Below are 16,491 nucleotides of genomic sequence, written 5' to 3'. Positions count from 1 at the left end.
AGTGAGGGGAAGTGACTTGCCCAAAGTTCCATAGCTAGTGAGAATCTGAGATCCGATGACTTCAGGCCAGGTGCTGTTCTACCCACTAGGTCACCAAGATTCCTAAAACACCTAAGAATTCCTTGGCACTTCAGGTGCCACTTTGATCAAGCTGCAAGAATAATTGATCCTCTTTAAAATCAGCAGGGTCTGTTTTAAGTGGAAAATGGGTCAAGGGCCCATCAATTTCCATTTTCTGGACTAGGGAGTCCACCAGGAAATAAAGTTTTCCATCTCCAAAAGAGATCTTTCCCAAATATCTGCCCATTCTGATCTAGACTGCACACAGCTGGCCCCAGCACAGATGTGACCTTGAATGAATGAGAAATTATCAAACATCTTCTACATGCTCAGCACTGGGGCTAAGTAACCACGTCACCCCACTACTCAAACTCCGCAGCTGCTCTTACCTCTAGAAGCAAATATAAAGTTCCACTGCGCATTTGAGCCCATCACAACCTGACCTCTCCCATCATTCCAGCCTCATTTCTACATGACTCTCCTCTTCATACACTCAATCCAGACCATCTTCTTACTGTTTTTATCAGCAATTGGCTTGCTAAGCAGATAAAAACACAAAAAACCAAAATCTCCACTATCAATGAGAGGAAGGATTCTTAACCCTTTTGCTATGTCGCAGACCCCTTCGGCAGCCTAGCGAAGCCTCTGAAAACCCTTCTCAGAATGCTTTTAAATGCATAAAATGAGATGGCAAAGGAAACTAAATAGATTGAAACATTATTGCTAAACTCTTTTTAAAAGCAACTTAACAAACCTAAGGTAAGATCTACCCCTCTCCCTAAAGGATGGATGAGACATTAAAGGATGTTAGGGGCAATAATCCAAGCCAGAGAGAAGGAAGGACTTAGAAGGATAAAAGAGGAGAGGTTCAAGGTAGAATTAGCAAAGCCTGTCAACTATTCAACCTCTTTTTCCCAGGTTTTCAGACAAAGACACTGGGGAGGGAAGTCATGTTATTACTATATTATTATAAGAAAAATAGGAAAGAGAGAATGGAGGGGGCGGGGAGGGAGAGGATACAGTGAGGAAGAAGAGTCTGATCTAAATCTACTGAGTTTTAAGGGGTGATGCTGAGAGATCAAAGTGGGTATGTTCACAAAGCAACTGGAAACATGGACCTCTGAGGAGCCATTAGGGCTGACAAAATAAATGTGAGAATCCCTATATGTGGCATTCGGCCATGTAGGAGCGGATGACAGTTTTCAATCAAGGGAGAGCTGGAGGAGGACCATTTGGGTTGTGGATCACCTCTAGATGCCCATGATGCAGGGCCATATCTACTATATTCATAGCATGTTCCCAGAAGGGGAGTAGTTAAGGGAACTGAGAAGGGATGAGACTGATTGACCCAAACAGGAGCTGAGGGAAGCCACCCAACTACCCAATCAAGCATTGGGAAGGGGACTCCCAGGAGTTACACTAGCCTTTGAATAAATGGCTAAGAACTTCTTTGAACTGTTACATCAATGATTTTAATCCTTCTATTATCCTAATATTTATAACAGAAAAGTGCAGGGCATCTGGACAGACAGCAAAGTGCACACCGGACTTGGAGTCAGGAAGATTTGAATTCACATCTGAGCTCACTTAACTAGCCATGTGGCAACCTCTGTCTCAGTTTCCTCATCTGTCAAAATGATACCTACCTCACAGGGTGGTTGTGAGGATCAAATGATATCATATTTAAAGTGTTTTGCAAACCTTAAAGATACAGGTTATCCAGGATGAAAAAGTAAAAAAAAAAAAGGCTGCCTGCCTGTCAGGAATCAAAGTTTTGGAAGAGATCAAACTGCACCTAGAAACCGTTGTCAGTTTTATTTTACCGTAATATACATTTATACAGGCGATAGTAAAAAGGCTCTCACACAACAGTTCAGTGAGTTATTCCCTAGTTTCCAGAAGAATGCATGCTGTTACAAATGAGAGGTAGAAACACTGTATTAAAGACCTAAAAATACAAACATTATATAAATAAACGTTCAAATTAACTGTTGGAATTTCATACAGATAAATAAGGTAAAAATTACATTACTTTGTCAAAGTAAAGAGAAACTCATGGTTTTCATCAGTACACTAAAACGCTATCGATGTCAGAGCTACTGTACAACTTTGTCAAAGAGTTCAGACCACGTTATCTAAAAGGATTAAAATAATTTTGTTCTGGAGAATGGTTTATTCAAGTATTCAAGCAGGTAAGTAACCAAAACAAAATAAAAATACAATATTGGAACCATTTCCAGAGGAGTCTTCAGGTAACTTGCCTAAACACTCCAGGCCTTACTATTTGGTAAGCTGCAAGAATTGAGCTTGAAATGAAAAGTGCCCACCCAGGTGGGGGAGTCCCCACCCCCTTAAGAAAAAACAAACCTGATTTTTCATAAACTTGATGTAGAAAGCCCACATCACTAACAAGCATCTAGATGACCAACCTTGGTTGCGGCCCCAACTATTTGGGAGAGCCCCTCTCAATTTCCAGCACTGGTTCTAATACTGCCCAAGAAGCTGTGGACAGAGAGCGCTTTAAACACACCCCTTGAGATCACAGGCGCTAATTAATGCACATTCTGCATGCACAACAAAAAATGCAACCAAGCCTTATGTAGGAAAAGAAAAAACAAACCAGGAACTCAAAACATTTTCATTACTGAAAAAACTGGTAGCTGTAGACAAATAGGTAAAAAAAGGCAAAGGTCACATGAATATAAGTTTTTACAGTCTGTTTAAAATTCTCCTAGAAGTTACACTGGAAATTCCGCAAAGGATTTATTTACAATAAAATGAAACTTTTGGAAGTCAGTTCATTGTGCCTTATCTGGTGTTAAATTAATAGTTCTTCAAAGTCCAATATAATTGCTTGAGTAAATTAGTGCAACGTGAAATCTGTTGGAAGGAGATCAAGCATGTAGCCACATCAGATCAAACCCAGGACTCCAGATAGAGGGGGGTCCAACTTGTCATCCCTTTAAAAGGTGTCTGTCCCCTTCTGGATGCACACGGCCTGGGGCAACCTCACCCCAGGAGTCAGACCTGCCCTTTCCTACTGTGTGCCTCGGGCATTTCCTGGCAGTCTGAGAGGCAAACTTTGAAGGAGACTCCACCTCCAGCAGCATCTCCCCTACTGCTGGGGCTGGGGGAGCATCCTCAAGATGACCCATCGATTCAGTCCAAGGCACACTTACCAAGTTGAGAATGAAACCCAGGGAGAGTCTTTCACTCCTACTTCTAAGAGAGAAAAAGGAAAGGGGGGCTTCTCCATTCGGTATACCATCCCTACAAATAACAGCAGTAGTTTGAGGGCCACTGTTCTTCTCTGCATCAATGGTATTTCTCTTTGGTAGTCACCGATTCTCCCTGGAGGAGGGTCCTGGCCCCCACCCCCCTAATGTCACTGCTGCATGCTGCATCCATGGGAGAGGCTATGGCTCATAGACAGTCACCGCACCATAGCAGAGTGCAGACAGCCTTCTTTCAATACTAGATTTATCTGCAAGCAAAATCAGAAAATTCCCTTTAGGACAGACACTATGAACCATGGATAATTGAACTAACTGAAATTTAAAAGAAGACCATCACTCCCCATCTGCCCTTGCATTGCCTTCTCCAGGGAACCAGATACTTACTCAAAGCTGTCTAGACAAACCCAGGTTCCAGACAAAAGCAGGTTCAAGCTGGAGGAGGGGCATGATAGGCCATCCCTCCCAACCTTTTCATCTTATAGACAGGGAGACTTTGCAAACCTTGAGACTTTTATTTGTAACTGCTAAGTTGTTCAAATGGGCAAACCCTGAGAATGGAAGACTTCCAGACGCTAAAATCAAGACCAAATCCTGAGGAATCTACTACTCGCTAGGGTGTGTGGCCCCAGTCATTTAATCTCTGAGCACTGGTTTTCACTCATCCAACCTGGACCATTTGCTGGGGTCACTAAGAAGGTTCTGTTCAGTGCATAGCCCCTGGTCCAGGGCTGTAAGGCAACTGTGAGCACTCCCTTTCATCTCATTTTGCACCCACAGCACTTAGGGCAGCACCTGGCAGATAGCAGGAGCTTCATAAATGCTGACTGACTAGATCTATCGAGGTGGCCATGAGCAAAGCGCTTGTGCAGGCTCTGAGCGGGATGTTATTCCCCTCCCCTCCCACTTTCACAGAGTCTGGTTGGTCCTCTGAAGATATGTACAATATTTTTCCCATTAATAACCTCTTAAAGAGTGAGATGGTTGTCAGGTTGGGGTCAGAAAGGATGACGATTTTATCCGCACTGCCCTTTTTTTTTTTACAGGATGGCAAGCTACAGACACAAACTCACATTTGTGTACGTTTTCAATGTCTGCTGGGTCCTGCAAAATTTTTGTTAAGCCTTCCAAAAGAAGAGCAGCTTTGTGATAACGATACACAATATCCTCCGTCTGCTGAAACATCTCATCAAGGGCTGCTGACTGAACCTGGGGATACAGGAGAAAATCAGAACTTTCTAAAGCATCCCAAGCAAATAAAATGCATTTGAACAAGGCAGTCATAAATCTTGGAATTTAAAAAAAAGGCATTTTGCATTTCGATGAAACTATTAAGTTGAGTTAGTATGTAACTAACCAAATAATTAGCATGCTAGCATTCCACAAAAGTAAAATGCTACAAGATATGTAGATAAACACTATCACAATCTGATTTAGCCTCTTCTCCTAACCAAGGACTCATTTCTGGGGTTTGACACAATTCTGGCATTTCAAGATGCTGAAATATAAGGCCTGTGTAGTGGTCCAACACCAAAGTAGAGAGGCAGTGACAGGGAGACCCGCCCTGCCATTAACTTGCTGTGTGACTCTGGGCAAGTCCCTCAGCTGCTTCATCTGTCAAGTCAGACTAGATGACCTCTTTCTTCAGAAAAGCAAATCACGAATCATCAGCCCCGCTCTGCCTGTTGCCTCAGAACAGATGAGCCACAAGATCTGACAAAATTCATCCAAAGGGGGTGGCGGGGGTGGCAGTGGATCCTGTGAGATCCTTGAAAACAGGGACTGTCCAGCACTTCACACAGTGCCTGGCACACAGCTACTGGTGCTCAATAAAGGCGTGTTGACTGACTGAAACTAGAAAAAGAGATAAAACGGGCCATTTCACCTGCATGAAATGCAGTTTTTCACACAAAGTGAATGCTGATGTGATGAGAAGGGAATTGGACAAAAACCACTTCCCTCAACTACTTGACAAAGCTTTGCTCCCCAGGTACAAATTCACAGAAACACACAAGGCCCAAGTCATCTGACAGGACAGAAGCAGCCCAAGGGCTCGATGGTTCTCAGCTCCAGAGAGGAGGTTCCTCACCGCTGAGAAGACAAACATCCATCAAAGCAACTCTGAGCTCCCACATCACACTCGGCCAATGGGCAATGGTGACCAAGGCAAGGCGGGAGGGGTTGTGAAAAGCCAGACCAGGCTTGTCCCAACATTGTTAAAGCTATGACTCGGTCCAAGTGCTCTGGGAAGCCACTGACAATAAGTGACAAAAGAAAAGTGACTCTAGTCTCTAACCACCATAGCCTCTCCATCACACAGCTCAGAGAGCAGAACCAACTCCCAGTTTATGAGTAGAATGGAGTCCAGTTGGACCAGGAGGAACACAGAAAGCCTAGCTTGGAGGGACTCGTGTAGAATGGACTCCAGAAAACAGTACACCCAAGGATGAGGACAGACCCTGAAGCTGTGTGTGAACAGAATGGCCAAGTCCCACCCCCCCCTACCCCCCAGCCCTTTCCTGACAAAGGTATCAGAGCCTATGACTATGGCACACTGCAGAGGGCAGCAAAATTATTCAGTGTTGGTCAATTTTGCTCAACTGGTTTTTTCCCCTTTTTATCCTTTGTTATAAAGGCTGGATCTTTGGAAGAGGATGGGAAGGGGGTACTTTGATAAATGTAAGTGATGTGGAAACAAATGATGTCAATAAAATGTATTTTTAAAAATTAATCTAAGGGATATACTCATATAGAAATATTATCCCTTTGCCTTTAAATTATGAAACAGGTTCTAAACATATCTGTGAGCAGTTAATAAGCCCATTATGATTTAGATATCTAAATTAGAGATCTCTAAGCTAATTAAGTTTAGATCTTTAAATATAATGAATCAAGGCGTGTTCTGTAAAATTAGTCTTTCATGTTGTAAAGAGGCAAAGATTACCTGAAACTGCCTGGAGAACAGGTAATGTTCTCCTAATTCTCCTAATGGTGAAAATTTTAGATAAAATATCACATTTAAGCTTTGTTCAAGCTTTTCTTCCCCCCTCTCTATTTCTGATTTTTCACTGTCCACTTCTCCATTTCAATAGATACATTCTTGGTTCCATACGATCATATGATCAGTTTCTCGTTCATATCAAAACCTGGCAATTGGTAAAAGAAGTGGCTTATTTTGTTTCTATGCTGCTGCAACATGAAAACAAAACCTGAGTGTGAATTTCCGTTAGGTAAGTCATGGCACGCATTTTTATAATGACTTTATCACAGCCAAACTGCTTAACAGGCAGAAAATATTTTTTATAAAAATAACAGGCAGTTTCTACAAGTAAACCCTGAATAGTCAGGTCAACAAGAAACTACTAAGTGCCTAGTACGTGTTAGGAACTGTCCTAAGTTCTAGGGATACAGACAAAGAAAAAGACAATCTGCTCTCCAGGAACTCAGATCGGTAAGAGAAGAGGCTGCTGTTTGTCCTTCACTCTCGAGAAGAGGACAGTGACATTATGAGGGTGATGTCTTGACTTGCAAATAAACTGGATTTGAGTGGAGCAGCTGAACAAAGTCATTAGCCTCACTCTCTCCTCCAGTCATCAGAGATGACAGATAAAGGCAGACAGCTATAATCAAACAAGCTATGGGCAGGATAACCAGGAGAAAGCACTGAGGGTAAAGAGGACTAAAAAGCAGAGCTTTAGCTGAGACTTGGAAGAAGCCAGAGGAAGGATATGAGAGTGCTCCATCCGCTTGGGACAGGCAGTGAAAATGCAGTCAAGATAAAGAGGCCAGTACTGTTGGATCACCGAGTATGTACATGGAGGTCAATAGGGCTGAAAAAAGACTAAAAAGATTGGAAGGGACCAGATCATGGAGCATTCTACAAGCCAAACAGATCCTGGAGGTAACAGGAAGCCGCTGTGGTTTGCTGAGTAGGGAGTGAGAGAGGGGTGTGTGTGTGTGTGTGTGTGTGTGTGTGTGACATAGTCAGATCTGTACTTAAGGAAGATCACTCTGACATCTGAGGAGAGGATGGACCAGAACGGAGACAGCATTATAGCAAGAAGACCAACCAAAAGGTTAGTGCAATAGTCAGTGTGTTCACCAATGTCAAAAGAAAGAAAGCACGTGAGGAGTGGAGAATGAGGACACCTGTGACAGTAACAGGCAAGTTAGGCAAAGGTGAGGGTTCGTGGGAAAGCTACCACAGGCACCTTATAGCTATGCAGAGTTTAAGACATCTACAAGATATTAAGGGTTGGAGATGTCAGACTGGAGGTTAGGGCTATACAAATGAAAATGAGAATCCCGGGCAGGGAGATGACCATAAATCTGTGGTAGCTGATGAGATCATGAAGGAAATATCATAAAGGGAGAGCAGAAGAGGGTCCTGGGCCTTCATCTGTGAAAATGAACAATATCTTTTGGGGACACTCACAGTGAGTGGTCACAACCTGGACAACATTCCAGAAAAGGAGACTGAGGAGTGACCAGGGAGGTCTGAGAAACAGGAGGACCATGCCATCAGACGAGCAGCAAGACGACAGAGAACAGGCTTCAGGGAGGTCCAGAAGGACAAGCCTTGAGAAAAGTCCATTAAATCTGGCCACTAAGAATATAGGTAATTGTGGGGAGAGAGGTTTCAATTGAATGATGTAGCTGAAGTGAGAGCGGAGATGCGAACAGAAAGGCTGGGGTGGGGCAGGGCACGGATAGGAGACAGCCTTCATGGAGTTTAGCCACAAAAGTGGGGAGACGCAAAGAAAAGAGGGTGGGGGGAGAGACAGGGAAGGGGTGGAAAATCTAGTGAAGGTTTTCTGAGGACTGTGGAGACATACCTATAAGCAATCTGGGAAGCAACCAGTAGATGAGGAGACTAAAGATAAACGAGTGGTGGAAAGAGATGACAGGATGGTTCAATCATCTGTGCACATAGAAGGGCTACCTCTTCACGTGAGACAGGGGTGAAGGAGATGAGAGGAAGAAGTTGTTCTCTGTTAAGTGCCTGAATTTGTTCTCAGCTGAGAGGGTTTGGGAGGGGGAGCCATGGGATGTAGAAAAGGATGGCCCTGACACCGTGAGGACCCAATCAGCAGGATTTCCTGATTTTTCTCTGGCTTCATTCAGCAGCACATGAACAGGAATGATCCAAGGCTAAATTGGTGCCTTCCTCATGCCCTGCATGTACCCCTTCTGTGGTCTGTGCATGGAAGGCTTGTGGGAGGAGACCATAAAATTCACTTCACAGGGGTGGCTGGGCTGTGACACCCCTTGTGAAGAGAGGCTCCCATGGATGAGCTCATGGATCCACTGAAGGATCTCTAAAACATGGTGCATCTTTCTTAAGGGCAGGGCTGAGCACCTCATTTCTCTGTTCCAGTTTCCCACCCCAGTCTGTTTCCAACATTCCTTCCAAAAACTCTCTGCACTCCTTTCCACATACACTAGAACCACATCTTGACTGTCCCCCTTTACAGCGACCTTGCTAGCCCACCTCAGGGCCTTTGGTTTATGCCTTTATCATTCTGCCTGTGAAAATATTATCCATCCTCTAAGCCCCACTTTTCAGATGCCACCACCTCCATGATGCCTTCCCTGATTCCAATAGATGCAAAGGATTTCTCCTACCATGGACCACATAGCACTGTATAGTCAGGGCAGCACTCTATTAGACCAAGTACCATTAAAGCAGAGGGATTGCCTTCTTCGCTGGGTGACTCCTAATGTCAGGAATAAAACCTTGCACATGGCAAGCACATTTCTTGAATTCAATATGCAAATTATATCAGTCAAAAGAAGCTTTTAGATTTACTCCATTACAAAGTAATTACAGACATGAGGTGAAGACAATCCTGTACATTCTTTTGGAAGGAAGAGATGATGTGCCCTTTAAAGGCAGAAGCCTTCCCAATGGATAAATGGTCAAAGGATATGAACAGGCAATTTTCAGAGGAAGAAATTAAAGATACCTATAATCATATGAAAAAATACTCTAAATCACTTTTGATTAGAGAGATGCAAATCAAAACAACTCTGAGGTACCACATCACATCTACCAGACTGGCTAACATGACAAAACAGGAAAATGATAAATGTTGGAGAGGATGTGGGAGAGTTGGAACACTAATTCATTGGTGGTGGAGCTGTGAGCTCATCCAGCCATTCTGGAGAACAGTTTGGAACTATGCCCAAAGGGCTACAAAACCATGCATACCCTTTGACCCAGCAATATCACTTCTAGGACTGTATCCCCAAGAGATCATAAAAATGGGAAAAGGTCCCACATGTACAAAAATATTTATAGCAGCGCTCTTTGTGGTGGCCAAAAACTGGAAATCATGGGGATGCCCATCAATTGGGGAATGGCTGAATAAATTATGGTATAAGAATGTAATGGAATACTGTTGTGCTATAAGAAATGATGAGCAGGAAGACTTCAGAGAGGCCTGGAAGGACTTATATGATCTGATGCTGAGCAAAAGGAACAAAACCAGGAGAACTTTGTGCACAGCAACAGACACAGTGTGTGAGTTTTTTCTGGTAGACTCAGAACTTCATAACAATGCAAGAACTTAAAAGAAAAAGTTCCCAATGGTTTTCTCTAAGGCAAAATGCCTTCCACGCTCAGAGAAAGAACTATGGAATTCATTCGCAGAATGCAGCAGATCACGTGTGTGTGTGTGTATTATGTTTTGATTTCTTATATGATTTCTTCCATTTATTTTAGTTCGTCTACACAGCATGACTATAGTGAAAACGTATTCAATAGGAAAGTATATGCAGATCCTATATAGGATTGTGTGCCGTCTTGGGGGGGGGGGGGAATCTAAGTTTTATGGTAGTGATTACAGAACATTAAAAAAATAAATAAATACATACAAAGACAGAAGCCATCCCATCCAGACAGCCTCTACCACTCCCACTTCAACCACACAAAGAGGATTACCATTTCTACAGCACAGTTGTAGATGAGCTTTTCTGCAGTCACACTATTGATTTCATCAATGAATCTTTGCTTGTCGGAGAAGAAGCGATTCAGCTTTTCTGTAAGTTTTTTGCATACGGCGATACAGAATTTATACCTCTCATTCAGATTTTTGACAACTGGAAAAATTAAGATACGGCACAAATTTATCAATTTTAGAAGCAGAAAAGATCCCCAATTTGTTTCTTCCTACTTCACTACTTTAGCCACACAATTAGGATTGATCTTAGAAATGTGATTAAAAAATCCATTTTACCCCCTAAGGCTTTCTTTTGATTAAAACAACATTAATGAAGAAATCCTTTTGACACCTTTTTCTCCATCTGCTGCATAGTGCAAATACTTCTTTTTATTTCTTAAATAACTCCTATAAACTCTTACTTGAATAAGTAGTCACTGAAACTAGACAATAATTATTGTTGCTGAGTTCCATACCTTGTTTAACAGCCGTTGACGGGTTCAGTTTCCCTGATTTGATCTGGGCTTTGGCAAGATGCAAAGACGATGCAAGCAGCTGGGCTGCTTTCATGTACAAGACCAGTTGTTCTACTTGTCTAGAGAGCAAACACAAGGATTCAGCCTTTAAACATTAGACTTGACTTGCATCAGGCTAGCTCATTATCAGACTACTAAAATACACCTCACCATGCTCAGGTCAAAAAAAGAGAGACTTCTGAAGGTGAAATGGAACATGTTAGTCCCCAAGCCTGAATAACTATGCTCTAGCAAAAGAGGAAAATTAAAAGAAACACAAAGGATAGATAAGTCCACAGAAAATATAACACCATCATCGGATACCTCACATTCTAACCTAGAAATGTTGTGTGAGTGGCTGTCCAGCTCTGCTGTGATGCTAACATGACCCCTTCATGACTGTCTATAGGCACAGCAGCTACAGAAACATGAACAGGGGTCCAACCCCCTCTCCCCAACAATAGTAACCATATATGGCATCCTCTCCAGCTGATCAACACTGTCAAGAAAGAGAAACAAGCAAATGTGACCATCAACCATTTAAGTATGTCCTAAAGATAGTGGAGGCCTGGATCAGGCAACACTTATCCAAGTCATATTCTAACACAAAGAACTCACCATAATTCTTAAAAAAACGACACATGGGCAAAGTGTTTATTTTACTACTAAATGTTTGACAATGATTTGTAAACTGTTAAAAGTTATATAAACTTCAAGCTGAGACTTACACAAATGGAAAGAAGGCAGAATCATCCATGGGACATAAAGAAAATTGGGAGAAGAGTATTTGGTGGAAAAGAGCCTGGAGAGGAGGGGGTGACTTCCAAACTGGAGCACTGTCATCTGAATTTTAGCTTAAACCAATCTTTCATCAGCATTTTTTCTTTGAATTTTAATTTGGCTGTTTCCCTTTCAAATTGGGGCAAATGACTGCATTATCTACCTTTCATTCTCTGGGGTCAGTGACAAAGAGGACTGCATCCTCACTATCTCTGAAGACCCAATGCAGTTAAAGGCACCCAAGTTCAGTTTCAGGGACTCTGTAGAGGCAAGTTTCAGTCCCGTAGATGCCAGCACCTTCCCTCTCACATCAGTTTTCATCCACTTTCCTTGAGACCTTTCCTCTCCTGAAGTCCACTTAATCAAAAGTTCCTTTCTCTTTTTCCAAGGAGTCCAGCACGTGCCCCCACCACCTTCCCCTCCTCCTCCCTTTCTACTACCAGGGCCTTTACTGTCGAGAGATGCTCCCCTCCCTCCTTCCGACACTTTGTCTCAGCCAAAGAAGGGATGGTCAAGTCCTTAGCAAGGATGGGGTGTAAAGTCCAACATGCCTGTCTAACAGTGGCTTCCAAACCTTCTTCTACCCTCATACTGTCTAACCATGATCCTCATTCAGGCTTCATCTCCTTTGCTTTCTAATCTCACCTTTTCTTCTCCACACTATGCCAACTCCCCCAGCCTACCCAGAGACCACTGAACACCACCGGAGGTTTCCAAGTATCACAGCCATGTCATGTGGGTGTCCTACAAAATCTTGGGATCCAACCTTGACAAGGCCCACACTGCAGCAGAGCATTCCTCCCTAACCCACCCCCTATTTCGCTCCCCACAGAAGCTACTCTAAAACTTCTCCTTCCTTCAAACATCTTGTATCCTTTCTTGCCCACCATGAAGGAACCTGCAACTTACTGAGAGAAATGAGGCTGTATGATGGGGGTTCCCTCTTCATAAATAGCTAACAAGACCTAGCATTTATATAGGGCTGTAAGGTTTGCAAAGTACTTTATAAACATTTCATTTGATTTTCTCAACTGTGAGAAGGAGGTGCTATCAGGATCCCCAGGTTACAGTCAAAGAAACTGAGGCAAAAGTGAAGGAGCTTGCTCTTGGTCACCCAGCTACTGAGTGTAGATTTGAATTCAAACCTTCTGGATGCCAAAGCCTGGCTGGAGCATCTAACTGCCTCTCTTACATTCTCTTCCTTCTTAAAACACCATTCATTGACACCACCTACTTTCTGGCCTTGGATCCATCCATTCCCATTCATCTCCAGCAGTCTGAATTCTCATTCAACTTCCCTCTCAAATCCTCAATCTTCCTTTGTCACCAAAGGATGCCCAATTCTCCCTGACTCTTAAACAGTTTTTTTAAAAGCCTCAACTTCACTACACCACGCCTTCAATTTAGTATTGTCTTACATCCCCTTCACAAACTGCTTGAAAAAGCTGTTTACTCACACTGCCTCCAATCTCCTAATTGCTGTATTTGGTCTTTGCTCATCTTTGTCAACCTGCCTGTTGAATCAGACAGTGCTGACCATTCTCTCCTCCTCCTCTGACCTTTCTGACCATGCCTTCTCCATTTACTTGGCCGACCTGCCATATCCATCCTGCCCTCTCACTGTGAGTGTTCCCCAGGTCCTATGTTAGCCCTTCTTCCCTTCTCCATCTTCACTCTCTCTCACTTAGTCAGCTGATTAGGTTACTATTATCTCTATGCTGGTAGGTCATGGACAGTTCTGGTTCTATTCTCTAACACTCAGTTCAGCACCAATAATAGTCTACTAAACATTTCAAACTGGATATCCCAGAGACCTCTTGAGTTTGACACGTCCAAAACAGAATTCTGCTTTCCCCGATTTCTGTTGTGGGTACCACTGTCCTCCTCCTAGGGCCTCAGTTCCTCATCTTGGCATTCCCCTCTATTCCTCATCCTCCCTTGCCCCTATGTGAAATCAGTAAAGTCTGTCTGGGATCTAGGTCCTCCCCTGCAGTCATGTCTGCAGCTCTTGCTTAGATTATCACAAGAACCTCCTCACTTGTCTTATCACAAGAATCTCCTAACTTGTCTCCCGTTCCCCCAGCTCCAAGCTATCCTAGACCCAGCTGCCAAAATATTTGTCCTTAAATGCACATCAAAGCTGTCCACAATGTCCTCCTAAGCTCAATGGACACGACTTTCTTTGCTGTATTCTATGATCCAACCCCATGGCCTTTCTTCTTTTCCTACACATGATGTTCTATCTGCACTGGCCATCCCACATGGCACAAACACTCTCCCTTTTTCCCCTTCCCCTCACAGGGTCTTTCTCTTCCATGACAATGGTTTGAGCACCACCTTCTGCCTGAAGCCCCTCCCCCAACCACCTTGTATGTTTGCTTTCATTCACTTTAAAGTTACGGTTTATTTTTAGGCATACTTCTCTTGTGCCACATCTACGATGATGTCTGGCATAGAGCAGACATTTAAGAAATAACTGCTGACTGAGTGATGTATACCCACATTTGCACATGTCTATTTTATGATGTAAGCATCTTCCAAGCAAGGACTATTACTGCTGTTTCCTCTGTCTTCAGTCCTTAGCACAGGGTCTGGCACATAGTAGGCACTAAAAAGCACTTGGTGATTGAGAGACTTTTCCATCCTTAGAAACACCAGTCAAGTACCACGTGTATAATGTCAAAGATAAACATCTAGAGAAATTCTCTCACAGATAACAATTTAAAAGCTATGGAAAAGCCATTTCCAAAAAAAAAGCTAAGCTACCAGCAGTCATAAGAATGCTACAAACAAATTACAAAAAAATTCCAATGAACACAACTGAACTTTTTGCTTCATGCTCTTACACTGGCAAAAGTGAAAAGGGTAGATACTGGAGGGGGCTGGAGGAAGATGGCCACACCAGGGAACTGTTGGTAGAGCTGTACGCTGGTCTAACTGTTCTGGAAAACAGTTTGGAATGATGACAAAATGATACCACTACTCCAAGGAGGTCTGAGAGTGAGAGAAAGGTTCCATATATATTGAAATAATTGTAGCACTTGTGATAACAACAAAGTGGAAGGAAGATGTGGACCCGCAGACTGGAGACTGGTGGACAAGCATTTATTAGTTAGGAGCTTTGCTCCATGCCAGGCCCCATATTGGGCAATAAAAATGCAAAGAAAGGCCCTGCCCTCACAAAGCTCACATGGGAGACAGAAAATGCCATCTCAGAAGGAAGGCTCTGGGCTGGGGTTGGGGGGAAAGGCTCCTGCCCAGGGGGAATTGGAACAGTCTTGCAGGAAGCCAGGGGATGGAATGTAAGATTATTGTATCCTAAGAAACTAATGGAAATGGGAGAAACTTAAAAAGCCTGGGCACAGAGGACTGCACGTGTGTTTCAGACCAGCCAGTGTGCTCTGCTTGGCTGGACTTATTTGTTACAAAGGAAGGGGGAGTGGGGACTGTAAAGCAGCATGGTCATAAGAGGGAGAAAAGAGAGAGGCAGAGGACTCTAAGTCTTTCAATACATCAAAAATTGCTCCCATACATTCGGATGCTCAAGGAAAACATGGGGGGTAATACAAACCTCACAACTTCTGGCTTTCTCACCTGACCACAGACAAACAGGAGCAGTTTTTACTCTTGTATTGAAATTAATAAAGCTTCTTAAAACAATATGGAACAGCTTCAAGTTTCAAATATTTCCTCTCTGATGCTTTTTGTTTGCTGATGGCGTTGTTCAAAATAAAAAAAAGTTTTTGAAATAAGAAAAGACATGGCAGGACATGCTGCCTAGGGAGGGCCACCTGTAGCACTAGGGTCATAAATACACATTCCCAAGTTCCACCTAGAGGTCTTAGCACAATGAAGTTACAACAGAACAAAGCATTCTGGGTCTCCTCCCCCTCCCCTTCTGAAGTTTGCTTTGATGGGACTGGACAGAAGGCACCTACCCCCAGTCTTTGCTTAGCTGGCTTATCTGATCCACCACCACGCTCTCCTGGATCTGATACAGTGACACAGCCGACGTGCACAGCTCGGGGCTCCCTCCCCTGATGGCTGTCAGATCCAGTACGCACTCAGTGAACGTCAACATCGTATTCAGATGGCGCAATGTATCTGTGTGCTCCCTCTGTGGGGAAGAGGAGGATCCCTTAACTTCAATCCCCAAGACAGAGTCACCACCTGCCTAGGTAAGCTATGCACAGAGAGTCACGTATTCACTAGCAGATAAAAGATTCCAGTTTTAACTTCTGGATGGTAAAGAACAAAAAAAGGTGAAGTGTAATGGCACACGCGTATCTCAACCACTCCCTACAACAGTGGCAGAGCAAAGTTCACAGTTTCTGAGTAAACTCACTTCTCATCTAAGTCCTGGGAAGCCAGCTGTAAATAAGTATTCATTCAAACCAATTCAATGAGGCTTTGGGTCAGGCATGGTGCTAGGGGTCAGAGATAAAAGACAAAGACCAAACAATCTCTACACTCGGGAACCTTACATTCTCTTTAGAGAGAGGACAGGCACAGCTTCAGGAAAGAATACTGAAAAGCTCAGCTGTCCAGGACTTTATGCTGACAACACAATGTCACACAAAGGTTAATTTCATCTTTTTGTCAGAGCGCTCTTCAGGGAGCGCCACATTCCTCTCCCATGATACACAGAAATGTGTTTGTGTGACTTAACTGTCTTCAATATTGTTAAACTACCCAAAGGGCAGAAGAGATCTGGACAGGCCAACTGCATCTGAGTAAAGGTCTGATGTATTAAATACCTTTTTGCTTAGTTTTCCCCTAAATCTGGGTTGGCAGGGAAGGAAAGCATACAAGAAGGTGGGCATGATAAAAAGGGACATATGATGGGGAGGAAAGAATAGGCCTTAAAGGCAAAAAAGAAACCCAGCTGACCCAGTGGCCCTAAGCTGCCTCCAGGATCAGTATCAAATGCTGATCATAGTGATCAGCCTACCTGCTCCTTCT

General features: G+C 43.3%; 1 protein-coding gene across 2 annotated transcripts in view; it reads right to left on the bottom strand.

Annotated features, from left to right (window-relative positions):
- Positions 1–1,860: 1,860 nt before the first annotated feature.
- The window catches only part of ULK2 (unc-51 like autophagy activating kinase 2), a 72,784-nt gene continuing 58,153 nt past the window's right edge, over positions 1,861–16,491 (bottom strand). For both annotated transcript variants that reach the window (XM_072639997.1, XM_072639998.1), the window contains exons 23-27: positions 15,468–15,646; positions 10,711–10,829; positions 10,237–10,394; positions 4,367–4,502; positions 1,861–3,544 (exon numbers count right to left, since the gene is read on the bottom strand). In XM_072639997.1, the coding sequence (XP_072496098.1) occupies positions 3,477–3,544; positions 4,367–4,502; positions 10,237–10,394; positions 10,711–10,829; positions 15,468–15,646 (660 nt within the window). In that variant the 3' untranslated portion in view covers positions 1,861–3,476. The remainder of the gene's footprint in view (positions 3,545–4,366; positions 4,503–10,236; positions 10,395–10,710; positions 10,830–15,467; positions 15,647–16,491) is intronic.

This window comes from Notamacropus eugenii, chromosome 2, assembly GCF_028372415.1.
Source record: "Notamacropus eugenii isolate mMacEug1 chromosome 2, mMacEug1.pri_v2, whole genome shotgun sequence".
NCBI classification, from domain to species: Eukaryota; Metazoa; Chordata; class Mammalia; order Diprotodontia; family Macropodidae; genus Notamacropus; species Notamacropus eugenii.
The sequence above is the reverse complement of the archived record's forward strand: the minus strand, read 5'-3'. Positions and strand labels throughout refer to the sequence as shown.